The 17,902-nt window shown below is 31.3% G+C and overlaps 3 protein-coding genes across 4 annotated transcripts; 1 reads left to right on the forward strand and 2 right to left on the reverse strand.

Moving 5' to 3' along the window:
- The first annotated feature begins 3,581 nt into the window (after nt 1–3,581).
- On the forward strand, nt 3,582–5,843 carry LOC100792806 (broad specificity amino-acid racemase RacX). Its single transcript, XM_041011163.1, has 3 exons — nt 3,582–4,599; nt 4,732–5,004; nt 5,270–5,843. The coding sequence occupies exons 1-3, from the start codon at nt 3,925–3,927 to the stop codon at nt 5,294–5,296; spliced, it is 975 nt and encodes a 324-aa protein (XP_040867097.1). The 5' UTR covers nt 3,582–3,924; the 3' UTR covers nt 5,297–5,843.
- On the reverse strand, nt 5,736–9,356 carry LOC100793335 (nudix hydrolase 19, chloroplastic). 2 transcript variants are annotated; one of them, XM_014770015.3, is made up of 6 exons: nt 8,642–9,356; nt 8,186–8,326; nt 8,007–8,111; nt 7,420–7,519; nt 6,435–6,527; nt 5,736–6,244 (listed from the first exon to the last, which is right to left on the reverse strand). In XM_014770015.3, the coding sequence occupies exons 1-6, from the start codon at nt 9,245–9,247 to the stop codon at nt 5,955–5,957; spliced, it is 1,335 nt and encodes a 444-aa protein (XP_014625501.1). In that variant the 5' UTR covers nt 9,248–9,356; the 3' UTR covers nt 5,736–5,954. The 2 variants fall into 2 exon arrangements, with proteins under 2 accessions (XP_014625501.1, XP_040867096.1); XM_041011162.1 differs by lacking the exon at nt 8,186–8,326 and having other exon boundaries at nt 8,642–9,310.
- A 1,078-nt stretch (nt 9,357–10,434) lies between these two features.
- LOC100793865 (zinc finger CCCH domain-containing protein 39) lies at nt 10,435–13,133 on the reverse strand. The gene is made up of 2 exons (XM_003550782.5): nt 11,988–13,133; nt 10,435–11,099 (listed from the first exon to the last, which is right to left on the reverse strand). The coding sequence occupies exons 1-2, from the start codon at nt 12,751–12,753 to the stop codon at nt 10,822–10,824; spliced, it is 1,044 nt and encodes a 347-aa protein (XP_003550830.1). The 5' UTR covers nt 12,754–13,133; the 3' UTR covers nt 10,435–10,821.
- Nucleotides 13,134–17,902: the final 4,769 nt, after the last annotated feature.

Raw genomic sequence — 17,902 nt, forward strand, 5'->3', positions numbered from 1 at the left:
TACATATATGATTATGAGTTATTTAGTACATTTTATCATGTTTATTTTTTTTAGTTTAATTGTATGTTTAAATTTTGATATCTATTTAAGCATGCGATATTAACTTATAAAAAATTGCACATTAAAGTAATGATTAAAGAGCTTATGTGTTTTCTTTTATTGAATAATGATATGCATAAATTTTTTATTTATTTCTTGAAATTTATATGTATGATTTATGATTATTAACATGCAAAATTATGTTAAATAATATTTATGCAATGTTATTCAATTTTTTGTATTATTGAGAATGTTATGCAAATATTTAGCTCTTTATTAAGAATTAATTAATGTTAAGTGATTAATATAATTTAATTGATTAGAGAATAATCACAACATCTTTAATTGATTAGGTTTTTATATATTAAGTGTTAAAATCACATTTAAAACAGTAGTTGTGATTAATCATATGTAATATAATATAATCCACTCACATGAATTTTATTATATTTATATGACTAATTAGAATAAAATATCAGATTGTATTTCTTAACTTACTGTTCCGCCCCTCTACTACTTGTTATTATGAATGCGAAATCTTATCGACAAGTGTACCGAGTCGTACAAGTAATAATTAAACGGTAAAAAATCGAGTATCGAACTTGAAAAACTTGTTTCGTTTAGTGGAGCATTATTCAATAAGAACACATTTGTATAAAAAGACAATGAAGATGAATAAAGCTATGATGTTTGCTATTCTAATTATTAATTACAGAAAATATGAGTAAGTGGGTGTTAAAATTAAAAGCATTGGGTCTCTCCACTTATATAAAACCACTCATTATGAATAGCAAAATATTTTTAATGGTTAAACAATTTTCTTTATAGTTGTTTTATATAAATAGCTTATGTAGTAACTTTATAAAAACTTATTTTTTCTAATAGTATTATTACTTTGCTTAACTTTAAAGATTACGAAAGAATAAAAAAACAAGATAATAACATATTAGGATAGTAGTTTTAATTATGTTTAGTGCATATCAAATAACGTTATTCTATTATCATATCTTTTATTTGATATGAATGTAATAATGATGATGATAATAATAATACAAACCATAAGATTGATTATGTGATTAATAGTTATAATAATAATGATAATGATAATAATAATAATAATAAGTGACATAACAATAGAGATGATAAAAGAGGAGAGAAGTATCCTATGATACTTTCTATCTCAATTCTTCCTTCACATACTAATAGGTTAGGATTAAAAAAAATAAAGATGTACAAAATCATGTTATTAATACACGAAAAAACTTATTAGAATAAAAAAAATATTTATCTTATCTATTTTGACCAATGAATCTTAAATATCAATATGAGCAACTAAATTAATAATATGTGTTTGGTTCTACATTTATTACTTTAATTGATGGGTAACCAAAATGCTATAAAATTACTTTAAGAGTGTGTTTGGATAGAAAATTTTAACTTAGAAAAGTAATTTATCAAAGAATTTAAATTTCTGTAATCTAGAATTTATTGTTTGGATGTTTTTTTTGAAGAATTTAAAATTTTAGAATTTTAAACAATTAAAAATTTGGAATTTCAATTTCCTTCTAAACTAAAAGGTGAGAAATTAAAATTTTCTTCTCACAGTCTTATTCAAAAAATACTGTACTCGTGGAACATTGATCGAACATGAGCATAGAGAAACACGTATAACTAGCACACCAATCATATATTTTCATTTTTTTCATTTATTTTTCCTCACCCTCATAATTTTAATTTTTTTTTATCTAAACATAAAATTTTAAAAATAAAAGAATTTTAATTGAAGTATTTGAAATTCTTAAAATTTAAAATTTTTCAAAATTTTAAATTCTCTCATCGAACGTTCATAATTATTACTTGGTCTATTATTGCATATACACACTTTTCTAAGTTGATTAGCTGGGAAATAATGACCCATTAGACAGTGTTTCGGCAATGATGACTTGGATATCTTCTCACCCTTGAGCCTTGACTATCCTTGTACACGTTCTTTCGTTGAGGAGAGTGGTAGATCTTTCATCCTAGCTCCTAGAAGCTTCAAGTAGATTTCTGATTATTCAAAACAATAATCATATAAACAAGCTCCAATCAGTTGGCATGGCAAGTCTTAGGTGAGGTAATTTCTCTCTGACGCACACACCCAACACAAAAGTGAAAATCACATGCCATTAATTCGTTGGAAGGAAGCTAAAATTATTTCATCATGTAAAATCTGTCAGTTTGTCATATATAAGATTAAAAAAACCATTCAAAATAAAACTATATACAGCTGCAAAATTTGTCATGTATGGTAAATTAAGTTAATGGTAATATTTAATTACAACTATAAAAAATTAACAATCCAGATTACACATTCAATTATAAGCATACGTTATTTTCTTCTTTTTTAATTAAAGATCACGCGAGATTTATAACTTAATATGCAATTTGAAATGCCGACTTTTATTTAATGGTTATTATGAAACATTAGAATGTTTAATTATAATTATTAGATTAAAATTAATAGATGAGATTGCACATTTAATTCTGATTCATATATAATTTCTCCTTCCTTTTCACTAAAGATCAAGTGAGATTTATAATACGTTTGGAATGCCAATATTTATGTAACGTAGATCTCTAAGGTTAGTTTATGATGACTTGAAACCGATAAAAATTTGATTTAAAATTTTTTAAGGACTCAATTTAAAAGATTACATATTGAAAGACCCAATTATTATTTTTCTTTTAATTTAAGAATTTATTTGAAAATTCACAAATAATTCGATACCAACGATTAGTTTAACCTGTATACAAACATAGTCATTCGTTAAACAAAATTTTATTCCTTTGGGGTAGAGGAGATTTATCTGGTGTTATTTGTTCTACTACTTCAATCTTTTTAATAAGAAATAAATTTTAGTGTAAAGATTGGGTATCCCATGTACCTAATATTCTCTATCTTAATAAAATATTTTTGCTGAAAAAAAGAAGAAAAATAAATAAAATTGTAAGATAATAATTGGTAATGGGTAGCAAGGACAACCATTGAGCATAAGACAAATAATTTTTCTCTTTTTTAAGTTGAAAAGAACGATAAGCTGTTTCATAGGCTAGTGCCTACGGAACAAACCAGGAGGATTGGCTCATGAAATTGATGTGCCTCAGATTTCATCAAACACTGGACACCAAACACGCGCGTCAAGTATTCATTGCTTTCGCCCCATTGTAGAAAGAAACAAATAATATCTAATAATTCAGTGCGACAAATAAGTTGCAATGACACATCACATGTAGTAGAAGATTACAAGTTCGAGTAGTTTTCATGGATAGACTATTATATCGCATTCACTAATCTTCTGAACGGTTTACAATGGACTAGTCTTGGAATTCGGAGAAAATTAATAATTAATACTTAATACTATAAGACAAATTATAAAGGTAGACAATTATGCAACCACCGAAGATAGATAAAACTATCTTGATTTCTCCAAACACTCTCACTAGAGAACCTTAAATTTTAGTATAAGCTACACAAGGCCGTTGGAGGGTCTTTCTGGATTTTACATGCCATTTATTAATTACTACCATATAAAAATAAAACCTTACAACATACACTAATTATATAAGATCCATTGTGGTAATTTGAATTTTGTCCTCTAGTCAGAGATTCTGTTTTGTGGAATCTGGCACTGAAAATGATGTGCGAGCTTCTGCTCTCGTTGATTTGGCTTTAAAATCTGCTCAAGGTTCGCCAAAACACAGAAACCATATTTAGTGATGTGACTGTGACAACTTTCATCGGCACTTGTCAACTTTTTACTGATGATGATGATGATAAATACATGTTTGTAATTGAGAGGAGAGAAAAAAAAATCCTATAGAAACTGGGTTGTTGTTTTTGTTATGTTAGAGATGCTAGAAAGGGGCATATTGATGTCTGTGCAGACAATGAATCACCCTCCATTTCTTACTGGTGATGCCTTTAGAAAGAGGACTCAGACTCGGTGCAGAGGGAGAGCAAATTCAAGCACAGCTTTGCAGTTATCTTCTGATGAGAGTGGAAACTATGCAGAACCATGTACTTCCCTTCTAAGCCAACCAAACACTATTGGTGTTATAGGAGGGGTATCACTTCTATCAACTCTGATTTTCTTGGAGAAACTTGCTTGTTGGGGTTCAAGAAATGGTAAAGAATGTCCACCTTTTGTTGTTTCCAGTGATCCTGCGTTGAGCAAAATGCTTTCATTACGCGGTCCCCTCCCTTCAGCAAGGACCAGATTTGATCGTATCAAATTGAATCAGGACCTTGTGATTGAGAATTTGCGGTGCAAAAGGAACTTTCTTCAGCAGTCTGGAGCTCGGGGTTTGGCCATGCCTTGCCATCTCTCACATGCGTGGCACAGTGAAATTTCTGAGGATAGTTCACTACCCTTTCTTCATGTTGGTGATTGTGTGGCCATGGAACTCAAGAACGCCAAGTTGAAGCCAATTCATGCTGCTGGTATTGTGAGGATTGGACTGCTGACAACTGATTCAAATTTTGTAGCTAGTTATTACCAGGAGAGGCTTCAAAGTCAGGTATTCTTTCATGTTATTAGTAACAAGTAATTCAAATACTATTGGTTGCTTTCAGTATTTTTGTTGGTGTACCAGATTGAGTTTTGTTTTGTTTTTTGTGTGTATATGGTGGTAAAATTTAATCATCTGCAGGGATTCGAAGTAGTGTTGCTAGACAAAGCAACCGAAGAACATGTATTGGTTCCTGCAATGGAGGCATTGTACAGAAAGGACATAGAAGGGGCAAGGAATTTATTGAGGATTGCAATCCATGTTCTTTTGGTTAGGGCAGTGAACTTGGTGCTTCTGGCATCTGATGATTTGCTAGGGGTTCTCCCTCACAATGATCCTCTTCTAAGGAAATGTATAGACCCCATGGATGCTTTGGCCAGGTCAACTATACACTGGGCAGAAACAATGGTAAAGGTACACGAGAAGCTTTAGTATTCCTTTCTTCCAAAAACCTGGCATAATGGTTTGAAGTATTTCTGTAAAAAAATAGAAAAGTATGGCTTCGTGTAGATAGAATTTCTCCTTTGTCACAGCACCTTTCCTTGATAGATAGAAGAATAAAAAGAGAAACTGCCGTTTAGTTTGGTGTGGAAATTGATTTTACATTATTTGTTAGAATACCTTTGATAACCTGATAGTTGTAGCTTATCTGCAGTGCCTATGTTTAAATATGTAGCAGATTTTGGCGTGCCTTTGGATGCACTAAAAGTGTCTTGGTAGCTCCTTAGCAACTATTTGAGTTTTCATTAGTCATGAAATCACTCCATGTGACGGATGATGCCTTATATGTTTCTTAGATATATAGCAGGATACCACATTCTGAAATAATTTGTCATTTTCCAATCACGAGAAAGCTAGAAAATGTTGGAATATAATGCATGATTCTCCACCTTCCTCCACAACATATGAAGCTTTGAATTTCGGAGTTCAACCACCTCTCCAAGATGGAACATCCAACAAAGATTCCACACTGTCCTTGCATAAAGGAATCCTACCGAACGAGCAAAGAAATCACATGACCTACTATAGGCCTAGTAAGTTAGGCACTAGAAGAGTGCATTTACTAAATACTAACCTCAAGAACTCTGGTAATACTACAAGATTAAGATCAATTGCAAGGTTATCAAAGAAACAGCATGAAACCATAACAGAAAGCAGATGGTCTTGCATAATATTTATAAGTTTGTTGTTAATAAAGAATTTGAGTTGTACATGAATGAATAATGCAAAATCAAAAGTTGATGGGAAAATTCCATCACTGGCACAGAACCCCTTCACATTATTGGAGATGAAAGAGATATATAACACTAACAACATAATTTTTATCTCCAGAGATTCCTTGAAAAAGAAAATGTACGAATTTGTCATAGATCCGATGGGTTTTTTGAATTGCATTCAACACCATTTACTACATTTTGATCTGAGAAGGCCCAAGAAGAAATAAGGTGATAGGCTATCGCAAAGGGTCCAGGAACAACTATTGAAGCGTGTTGTTCATCAGCACTCTCCACATTGAGATCTGAAGCCAAGCTTCGATTCTTTTCTAGTCCCTTACACATTTGCTCAACCTTCTCTGCTGCAGTTCTTTGGGCTTGCTTGTATTTAGCAAACGTCAATGCTTTTCTTACATCTTCTCTACTGAACCACTGAGCATCTAGATAAGCAAAGTGCAGAATCAGTTGTTGCAGATTCAATATACAAAAGCAAAAGAAATGGAGATAAATAAAAATCATCTGCATAAGTTCGTTATTTTAAGTCATGCATATATAAATAAAGGGGGAATAGCAAAAGAAAAAAGCATCAGGGCTAAATTCAAATAAGTACGAGGGAGGTCAATGTTGTACCTTCTAACTCTGTCTTGTCCACAGTTATTTCAAGGGATTTTGCATATGCAAAGAACCCAACCATCAGCTGACATGGAATGCTATTTGGTGCAACTAGAAACAAAAACAATAGAAATTGTTTAATTAATAGACAATAAAGGGAGGAATATAATTATAAATTTGATAAGAAAAATAGTAAAATACACATACAATTATGTAAATTCATCATAAAATTAGATTATGTTCACCTATACTTAACTTCTGAAAGCTGCCTACTACATGTGCGAGAAAAATTAAAAACGTATTTAAGATATCAACTCTGATTTAATTTACTTTGAACATGTCCAAACAACCACAGAACTACCAGCTATTAATTTGGAGAAAAGAATTCATTCACATTCTCCATTAGCCACATGCAACTATGCAAATTAAAGTAAGGTGAAAAACATTGACAGAATCAAGTTCTATTATTAATCCTATCATTCCTATCAGTGTAAATGAGTTAAGTGTGAATTATTTGAGCATTTTGATGTTTGATCAAGCTAATTTGTTTAACTATATTCTTAGAGATGATAATATTAAACCATTCATAAATCATAAGCCTTTACCTAACAGCTTAGCGCATGTTTGGATGTCAGTTGGAAGAGTTCAAAAGTACTTTTAATCCTAAAGCAACAAATTCTTCCTTCTTCATTTTGAGTTTTGGAATTAGGTAATGTGTATTAGAATTCCCAAAAACATATTTCCAACTTTTATCCAAACGTAGCCTTAAACTTTTGAGATAGTTGGTTTTTGACAAGCGAAGCTTGAGCTTCAAATTCTTAACTTGACTTAATTTGTTTACAAGTAAAAATAAATTCAAATAGCACAAATTGCCAATAAAATTTTAAATCACGCAGTTATAAACTCAAAACCCTAAATGCTTCTCATGCAAACAACAGAGAAATAATAAAATTATAAAAGCATAGAATTAAATCAACATTAGGTAATGTAGCATAAGTTATACCAGGCCATGGCTGAGAACTGTGGTAAACAACTTCTCCCACTTCAATACCAGTCTCTTCCCATGTTTCTCTTCTTACAGCTTCCTCCAAGCTTTCTCCTGGCTAAAATGCAACAAGAGGATACAAACTAATTAAATTTTTATATAGATGGAGAAAGGGTCAAACCTAAAACAACAACTACAAAATAATCCCAGCCAAAAAATGAATTCTTAAGCTCTAATGAAACCTGGCCTTATAGGCATCACTTTTCCTTCGTAGGAGAAGGTTGAACTTTTCACAGATCAAAAGCTACAGAGTTTTTGTCTGTAAGCAGCCAAAATACTACCAATTAACAGAACTAAAGGAAGTTCAAGAATTCCAGATCACATAAATGGGAGGCTTTTAGGAACACAAACAGAAAAGTGTCATTTTATGAAAACATCTTATGGCCATTATCTATTATTGAACATCAATTCAAAATTTTTTCTTCTCTATTCAGTCAGTTTATGGTAGCTAACAGGAATAAGCTATCCTGTTTCATGCTATACCAGAAAACCTTTTGTCTCCTAGCTACAAAATTAAAAGGTCTTAAAATTATCAAGACAAGTACCTCTGTGAAACCTGATAAGCAGGTATACAATCGAGCTATACGCATCGGTCGTTTAGCCAATAGAGCACGGTCATTCTCTCTATCAATAACGAGCATAATGACCACCTACATAAGATCATGTAAGCAAACACTTGATCATCCATTTATCAAATCAAAACTTAGAACAGAGGACAACTAACTGGGTCAACACGTGGATATATCCTCTTCTTGCATGAATCATTTGAACATTTCTTCCGTCTCCCAGCTTCCATTGGGACTGTTTTCTCTCCACAATGGCCACAAAATCGTGAAAAATTATGCCATTCCAGCAGTGCCTTAGCCTGGCCACCAGTATCATGCACTAATTCACTATTACAATAATTTGATAACGGGCAAACAAACGGTGATAACCATAAATTTGACTCCTTAATGATAATTATGCATTTTACAGTGTAAAATGGGGAGTGAAGTCACTGAATAAGATCATTATGCATTTTACAGAGTGATAGTCACTGATCAAAGTGAAAATCTTGATCCTTCAATTATAAGCTAACTAATAGTCTACATTTATAGTTTTTTATTTCAATTATTCACAAGCAACAGACGCACACATAACAAAAACTAGTAGGATTGATCATGTTAGAAAATGAACTTACATGACCAGCAATAGCCAAGTTTCCCATCAGTTGCAAATCCGACCAGTCTGTAGCCACCATGAGCGTTCGAAGCTCCACAAAACACAACCCCGCCGCGTTGTTGCTACCCAATTCAGGTACTTTATCAGAAACATCGATTGCCCAGTAAACGGCGTCGTCCTCTGAACTCGAATTCAGATACACCAACAAGTCCACGCTCAACTGGGCACCTGAATTCTCGAAAATACCCCTGAGATCGTCCAAGCCGAGCCAACCCAGATCCCAAATCGGCGGCGAGTCGCCGGTACCGGCCGATGAAGAAGCCAAGGGCCTCCCATTTCTGAAAGGCAGCACCTTGAAGCTCGGGGAGGGAGAAGAGTGAGTGTTGTTTAGGCTAATTCGCGCGTTGAGAGCTTCGAGAGCTGCAGAGGGCGAAAGGGGGTTGCCGGGGAGTGGGAATTTGGAGAGCAGAGGGTTGCCGGAGAAGGCGTGAGAGTGAAGGTTTATGGACATGGAGGTGCTTTGTGAGAAAGCTCTTGTTAGAGACGACGCCGTTTGGGGGAAGGGGAATTTTGAAAAGCAACGGAGAGTAGGAGGAAGGAGGAGGAGAAACTGAAAGATGAACATATGCTTCCTTCCATGGTGGGTGGGTGGGTGTTTGAAAGATGAAGAAGAAGGGTCAAAGGAGAGACCAAAAAAGGTAGGTGGGGATTGGTCATTCAGGAGTGTCGCTGGTGATGACACGTTTCACATGTTCAATTTCCGGTCCCACTTATGACTTCGCTACACTACAAACCATGAATAAAAAAACTCTCTTATCTAAAAATAAAGGTAAATTATACTCTACACTATACAAAAAAATTTCTTTTAAAATTTCTCTTTCTTTTCGATGAAAGTAAAATTTCTATTTTTCCTCACCTATTTCCTCGTTTACATTCCTGCATCTCTTCCCTATGTCATCTTTTTTCCTAATTAAATTAATTTATCTCTCCCGTCTTCAATTTCATTATATTTTTTCCCGATTTCTAGGGAATAAATTATCCTTTTATCTTTTAATTATTCTTATTTTTTTAGCTTGCACAGTAATTTAAGTTCCTGTATCTTTTATATAATTTAGTTTTAATGCATTTCATAATCTTCAAATTGATGATAAAACAATTGAATTTATTTATTATGTTAACAATTATCTATATGTAGATATATATTTACTTTAGGTTTAAATATATTTTAAGTTAAATGAGTGTATTTAAATTTTGGTGAATATATTTTTTGTAATTTCTTTTTAGTCAGTATAAAGTGAGTGAATTATGATATTCCTATTTTTGCTCTCTGCCTAGCACTCATCTGAAGTTTTGGGATTTAATTTTTTTTTTTTGAGACATCACATATTTAAACTGTATCATAAAAATATTGGGTGTTACTTAAATGATCACTTGATTTTCTCCTGCACACATTAGTTAATGAGTATTACACGATAGTATCACAAAATTAAAACTTTTTTAAGGATAAAAACTAAAAAAATTGTAAAAATTAAAATCAAAACTCGCTAATTTTACGGGATTAAAAACATATTTAAACATTTATTTTAACTAATATGAATATGTTTTTAATGATAAATAGTTATATTCATAAAATTTATATATTGAAATTGATCCAAGAAATGCATATAACCTAAAGAACTTGCAAAACATAATACTGATAACATATTTTGACACACTTTCATCATTTTTTATTTAGAAAAATAAAATAAAAAATGTATTAAAGTGTCTCCTCAACATTTTTTTCGATGCATTAATATGGATCATGCAAGAAGAAAGTATAACAAATACCAGATAATCATATTTCATGTATGAGTAGAAATAGAATAATATAGTTTAACCTATTTAAGGCCTGGATTTGGGTCCAGAAATTTTGAAAATTGTTGAACCCGAATCAGGATCCCACACAATTCAGAATTTGGTTCTTTGTCACCAATGTGGCTTAATTCTTGAATCCATCAAAATCCCGATGTACAATGACAATTGCACATCTCTAATAAGAAAAAAAAAAAACTATAACAATTAACAGAAAAAATAAGAACAAATAAACCTATGAACTGATCACCATCAATCAGTGACCCCATTTTTCAAAATTTTGTCTGCAGGGAAGAATGCAATTTCCTAATCCAATTGATGAGACTTTTCAAGACCACAGACTTCAAGTCAGGTCCCCACTCTACCTGGCAAGTTGTGAACGAGCGGCAAATCGTCAAGCCAGTCACCATAAATTCGGTTGATCTTCTTGTGTCCTTTCCACTTCAGTAAATACTTCTTATCTCGTTCCTTTTCGTTTGCTGGAGGTACACTTGCTCTGTGGCTAGGAGGTGCATCATTAGAAGAAACTGATGTAGCTCTTGGTAAGGTTGGAATGGTAGCTTTAGTTGAGATTGGATTGACACCTGCAGTTTCTGCCTCAGTGCGACCACCAGGAACTTGTAACTCTGATTTGCAAGACAAAAATAGATAGGAGTCTGAGTAGAAAGACGGGAGAACCAAACAATTTTAATTGTTGAAATCACCCTACTTCTCTATTGTACTTTTGTTGACAATAAGTAGATACAAGTTGTTACATGTTAATGAAAGCACATCCAATTTTTTTATGAGCCAGGCATCAAATTTCTAAGCCATTAGCAGAAATCTAGGAAGGATGCTCGCAAATTGATCATTCAGAATCATGCATAGAGGCAATGTCCACATCATTTGATATATTTCGAAAGACAGAAGCAATCTAGTAGGCCATGATGCCCTGTTAAATTGTCCAATCACTTGGGTGAGGGAATTGCTGGTAACACTCGGGATTTATTTCACAAATTACACCAAACTACTATAAACTTCAGTCAAGCAACAAACGTGTACTTTGCAAAGTGAAAGTTGTTTTAACATCACACTTTAGTCATAGTATTGTATTCCATTACAAAAGGGAGATGTCTTGGAAAATCTAAGACATCTCTATCAGAGAAAAATTCCTAGCAGCGGGGTTTATAAGAAATCCAAGACATATCCTTAGACAAAGACACAGAGTAATCACTAATTAAGTGATTAAATACCTTTAAACTGAAGTAACATCTGTTGCATAAAAAAGTACCAAATGGTCATACACAACAACAAAAATTACACACATTCAAGTACATAATTTGGATCTTATTAGGGAAATAATCTCTTTGCAGATCAGATCACTAACCAGTACAACAACATTACAGAAATTGACATTCTAGTTCTACACATAACCTAGATAAATCACAAAACTGAATTCATATGACTGAACAGAACAAATCAAAACAACGTAGTACCAAAACCAATAATCAATCAAAAGGGGGAGTTTCTATTACCTGCTTGCCCATGAGCAAAGTGACAGTCATCCCCAAAGGGGCAGTGGCCTGTTGTCTCAAACTTGATGCACAGTTTAGTCTTCCAATAGGTAGATTTAACATTCCCCCGGAAAACATTTAAGCCAGTATTCACAGCCCTATTGCTTTCTAAATTATTAGAGGCATCACCATAGGACTTGGGGGATCCATTAGTTCCAATGCTTATAGATGTGCTCTCCCTGTACCTCACCGAATCATCCCTGAACCTGGCAGGGTCTTCATGAAGAAAACTACACTTATCACCATAGGGGCATTCCTCCCCATTGTAATACTTCTTGCACAGCTTCATCTTGTGTATGATTTTCTGGTCATCATCCCAATCCCCCGCCATCGGTGGCCGCTCCTCACCGCGCAACCCAACAAGCTCTTGCCAATTTGGTGGCGGCTGCCTCATGTCCTCAAGCCCATGTGCAAAATTGCAGTTCTCGCCGTTTCTACAAGCACCAACTCTGAACTTTGCACAGATGCGGGTCTTGAAGAAAATGTGGCTCGTTCCTTTGTTAACTGCAGGGTGCTGAATCATCCTTGGAGGGCATGCCATTGCATTGGAGAGGCTGTTATCACAGGTCCTTGCCCTCTTGAACGAAGGGGGTCGATCCTGTGGTGAATGTGGCTCCAACGATTCGTTGTTCATTGGAAATTGAAGCCTCACTTCAATGGCATCCGTGTCTGTGGAAAATGACGGCGGTGACATCATGAAGGATGGAATATGGTCAGAGAAACTCATGGCGAAATTTTGATTCAATTCTATCAAATTTAGATTCTTTTTCTTGATTTGATTCTTGGCGAATGATGGACTTAAAGAATCAATGAATCAATATCTTTTATCAAATTGAAAACACTGATATTCAATTGAATGCAATGTGTAATCAAATGATCAATGCTGAAAAGGGGAAAAGGAAAAACTCTCTGGATTGAGACCAGTTTGTGAGAGGAAGAAAGAGAATGTTGGGAGAGAAATCAGATGGGTAATCAGAGTTTGAATCTTTTTCTGTGATTGATCACTAGTATTTATAAAAAAAAAAGAAAAAAGAAGAAGGAAGGAATGTAATGCAGGAGAGGTGCGAGGTTTAAGCCTTTTGTAGGCATAAGAAAGTCAAAACCCTAGCCGCCTATCACACCTTGATTGATCATCAAACAAAAAACAATTACCTAAAAACTTAAACTCACCTAATTAAATTAAAAATCAATTATTACCTTTTAATTAATGATTAAAAATGAATACTTTTATCCAATTTTATAAAAAAATTATATAAAACAAAGTAAATTATCTAACATATGTTGACTATAGAAATTAGTAAAATGTAATTCAAATATGTATTTATATAATTAGTGTAATAATGTGTCTCCTACATGAATCATAGGTTTATATAATTTATAAATTTTTATATTATTATAATTTTTAATATATTTGTATTGTTTTTTATTTTAAATCTACAATTTTTATGTCTATGTCTATACATGTATGTGTGCATGTGTGTGCATATACTTGTAAGTATATTCACATGTATCCCTTAAAAAATTAACTTAAAAACAAATAAATTTAAAACATATTATTATACTAAAAACAAATACTTTTAAAATATTTATTTATACTAAAAATAAATAATTTTGAATTTTTATATTTATTCTAAAATTATATTAAATCAACTTAACTTATATATAATTAAAGGTATTTAAGAAATTTCAAATTATGCAACTTGTAAAGTGTAAAAATTGATTTATTTTACCCTTAGATGTAAATACCCATTAAACTATATATTTTTAATTCATAATAAAGTTTAGTAAATATTTTTTGTCTTCTCTAATTACAGTATTTATAATCCAAATTAAAAGATAGATCAAGAAAAAGTTGAAGATTCACAAATGAATTTTTTTATATTATGTAATAGATAAATATATATAATATTTTTTATATTACATGTGTGATAAGTTTTTTAATTTTTACAATAACTAATTTAAAAATCATACCAACTCAAAGGATTGACACATGTGGATGGATAATTTATTTAAGGAAATAATCCTCCTCATCCGATTTGCTTAGCGTGCACAATTTCCTTGGGTCAACAACAATCACACAATGCAAATGAGATTGAGTCATATCCCTATGGATTGGGGAACATCCATGGGTGAATAGGACTCAAATAATATTTTATATTTTTTACATTATCAGTGAGCATTAAATCTTATTTTATTAAAAGTATATTATTTAATTATTTAATAATCACATTACTAAAATTATAAATTATATTTAATAATCATAACTAATCACCTTAATTATTTTAATTAATAATTACATTAATTAACTTTAATTACTTTAAATGTATATTTTAAAATGACATATTTATCATAACTTAAATTAATATTGCTTTTATTTTAAAAAATATATACTCCAAAAACATATTCCAAAAGTACCTTACATGAATTATATTGGACAGCAATTATATATAATTAAGATAGTTGTCTTAATTATATATAATTAGTAGTTACATTAATTACCATAATTAGTCATAAATAACATAATTATGTGATTTTGTCGTTAAAAATTAAATGACATTCAATAAAAAAAACTTATGTATAATAATTACATGCATTATTTGAAAGACTATGCATTGTTTCTTTTCCAATTTCTGTACATGTGTAAAGTTGGAATTTAATAAAAAAAAATAATTTATATTTAATATTTAATAAAATTATGTAATACTTACATTAATTACTTTAAATATATATTTTAAAAAAATATATTATAACCAATCAAACAAATTTTATTCATTTTTAAAAATCATAATTCTATCTTAAACATAAAAAAGCTTCCCCTATCAAACATTCTCTCTCAGACAAGTATATATATATATATATATATATATATATATATATATATATATATATATATATATATATATATATATATCATAATTTTAAGAAAAGCAATAATATTTTTTTATATAATATATTGATGTTATTTAACTTATTATCTAATATATAATATATATTTGGTATTGTATAAAAAATATTAGTTATTTAATAGAATTAAAATATACCTTTTAATATAAGATAAAAAAATCAAATAAAAATACAGGGTTACTTAATCTCACACACTATCCATCTACCATTTCCTTGATTTGTTATAAATATTTCTAAATATTTTGCCTAATTTTAGGAGAGTTGTAGTTGGTCCATATAAATTTTTCTACTGAGTTGTAATGGATGGAATCATGATTCTATTGTCAAAGACACATGAAATTGTGAGTCCGTGTAATATAAAGAGTGTCTACAAAATTTACAACAAAAATATACTTATGTTTTAAAGATATTGTATACAGAAACACGTCTCTGGTAGGTATTGATTTTGTAGCAGAAAAATGTTTTTGTTTTACATTTTGTACAAACATTTTATGAAATAACAATGAAAATACATTATCGTTATAGCATGCAGGATATATACAGTGTAATTTCCTTGTAGATTTTGTACATGAAAACATGTTTCTGTTTTTACATTTGGTACAAACTTCCTATATAATAATGAAAATACATATTCATTCACAACAGGAAGAAGACTTATTAGCATTGTAATACAGGACTGCATATAAAATTAACAATAAAACTTATTTTTGTGTACAAAATCTATAACAAAAACAGGTTTTCTTTGTACACAATTATACAAGGGAGCCATGTTTCCATGGATAAAACATTTTCAAAAAAAAAAAAAAGTTTCAGCCACTTGACAAGGGCCATTAGCAATGTGTTCAAGCCAATAACAACTCTCTCTTGTGTAAGTTGTTTGTACCAGAAAATAAGACTGAGTGAGTAGCCCGAACAGAACAGGCCCACTTTTTTACTATATAATATACATGCAATCATAAACTATATAAAGCTAGCATATTCAGTAAAAAAAGAAGCTAGCATATCCAATAACTTAGATCGGAAAGTCATTATCGAACAAGGTGTGTTTCCTCTTCTTTGCTTTTCTTCTGTTTCCCTTTCCAATTTCCAAGAGACACATAACAATATATTGTGTAAATATGAGTTTGCTATCATGTGCCCAACCTTGCTTTCAGAGTGTTCTCTTAAAGTTGTTGTTAAGTTTACAAATTAAGGAGTCAGAGAATTGTTATTGCACTACTATGTTTTTAAAGGTGGACAAAACAGATTGAGGGAAGATTGATGCTTGCATTTTGCATGAGCCACGAGGTATGCTCTTCCCATGTTTAATTTCGAAGATAACTCATTGTCTTGTAAGCATTTTTATGCATACCAGGATGAATTGTCTGAAGAGCATGCCGTTTTTGGGTGATTCTAGAATTCATTACGACTAGAAAAGCCAGAGAAACTACATGTCTATATGATTAAGCATTTACTGCACATGTCCATGCATTTTTCAATAATTAGTGACTGCAAATAGTAGTTGTTCTAGCCTTTACGGAGTTTTATGGCTAGTAAGGGTTTGTTTAAGTAAACAGTAGCAATTTAATAAGTTCCTATTAGGTGAAAGCTTAAGTCATAAATTTGAGTATAAAACTTATAGAAATGAATTAAAGATAACTTATTTATGATATCTTAACCAAAAAATAAGTTAAAAAGAACTTTTGATAAATTTCACCAATAAACTTTTAAAAATAAGTTAATAAGTCTAAATTAAAAATTTATAAATTATTTCAAACTCCCCTCTTAGTAAATGGTAAATACTGTTCTTTTCCCTTAAATTGATTGTTGTGTTGTTTCGTTTCACCGTGTGTAAATTCTCTAAGGATTATTTGGGAGAGATTAATATGATGGATGAAAAATCATCCATGAACCAAATAGAAAAGAAAATTCAATGAAGCTACAGGAGGAAGAAAGATAGAAATTGTAAAGTAAATAAGAAAAAAGAGAGCCTTTATCAGTTTTTTGACACGCATTATCATTAGGTTGAAGCAAATCGTGACAGCTTTAAAATAAGCAAACAAACGAATATGAATTACCAATGAATAATTTGTTATAAAGAAAATACAAACAACAAAATAGAATCAGTAGTTACTTTTTTTTTACACATAATCAGTGGTTACTGGGTCACTTCATTGTGGGAGATTAACTAGGGTAGATGTCTAGTTTGAATATTTTGGTTTGACCTCACCACAAAGATAACCAAACCAAGTGACTGAGGAAATGAAAAGGTTTAACTGTTAGTAGAATAATATTCATTTTTTATCATCAGAAACTAAGGTATTAACTTAGTTTTCCTTTTCTCTTCTATCCAATCCCTCCCTCTATTTTCATTTTAGCCGCAAAGGAAATATTTATTCTTGATTAACATGTTTAATATAAATGGCATGTCAAATATGAAATATGTAATATGTTAATTGTTAAATTCTTACTCTGTTCGATCTTTTTCATTTTCCCACCTTTATGTTAACTTTTTTTGCAAAGTACGAAACATAGTTAAGGAATGTAAATTTGCAGATTTTAGATGCCTCTTGAAAGTGATTTTTAATTTCTCTTTTTAAGTTAAAAAAATATTTTAATTCCTTCATTATTTTGCATCATCTAATGTTCTCTAACAAGATAGAGAAACCTTGAGAAGGTCATTGTTTATAAATCCTGTGATGCAAATAGTATTACTTCCTTAATGTGGTGCGTCTTTTTCCTAGATGTGGATACCAGAAAGGAAAAGCATTCACTGTGTTCAGATAGATGGTCCAACACTTTGGATACTTGCAATATGCTGGGGGAACTAGTTCATTAGAAGTGGGGTCCTTTCTTAACATCTTCAAAGCATATAAACGAAAAGCTAGCTTAAAGAAACCCAAGAATATTTTATAATAGGGCACAAGTGAGAAGGAAAGAACATATATATGCTTTTTAAGTCAACATCCACGTTCTAAAGTTGCTATTGAGTA

The sequence above is a fragment of the Glycine max genome, chromosome 17 (assembly GCF_000004515.6).
Source record: "Glycine max cultivar Williams 82 chromosome 17, Glycine_max_v4.0, whole genome shotgun sequence".
NCBI classification, from domain to species: domain Eukaryota; kingdom Viridiplantae; phylum Streptophyta; class Magnoliopsida; order Fabales; family Fabaceae; genus Glycine; species Glycine max.

Coding starts and splice junctions, on each gene's coding strand:
- LOC100792806 (XM_041011163.1), top strand. CDS start 3,925: ATGTTAGAGATGCTAGAAAGGGGCATATTGATGTCTGTGCAGACAATG. Junction 4,600..4,731: donor AGGAGAGGCTTCAAAGTCAG/GTATTCTTTCAT, acceptor AATCATCTGCAG/GGATTCGAAGTAGTGTTGCT. Junction 5,005..5,269: donor GGGCAGAAACAATGGTAAAG/GTACACGAGAAG, acceptor AATATGTAGCAG/ATTTTGGCGTGCCTTTGGAT.
- LOC100793865 (XM_003550782.5), bottom strand. CDS start 12,753: ATGAGTTTCTCTGACCATATTCCATCCTTCATGATGTCACCGCCGTCA. Junction 11,100..11,987: donor CTTTGCTCATGGGCAAGCAG/GTAATAGAAACT, acceptor CTTGCAAATCAG/AGTTACAAGTTCCTGGTGGT.
- LOC100793335 (XM_014770015.3), bottom strand. CDS start 9,247: ATGTTCATCTTTCAGTTTCTCCTCCTCCTTCCTCCTACTCTCCGTTGC. Junction 8,327..8,641: donor ACTTGGCTATTGCTGGTCAT/GTAAGTTCATTT, acceptor ACTGGTGGCCAG/GCTAAGGCACTGCTGGAATG. Junction 7,520..8,006: donor GCTTATCAGGTTTCACAGAG/GTACTTGTCTTG, acceptor GTTGCATTTTAG/CCAGGAGAAAGCTTGGAGGA.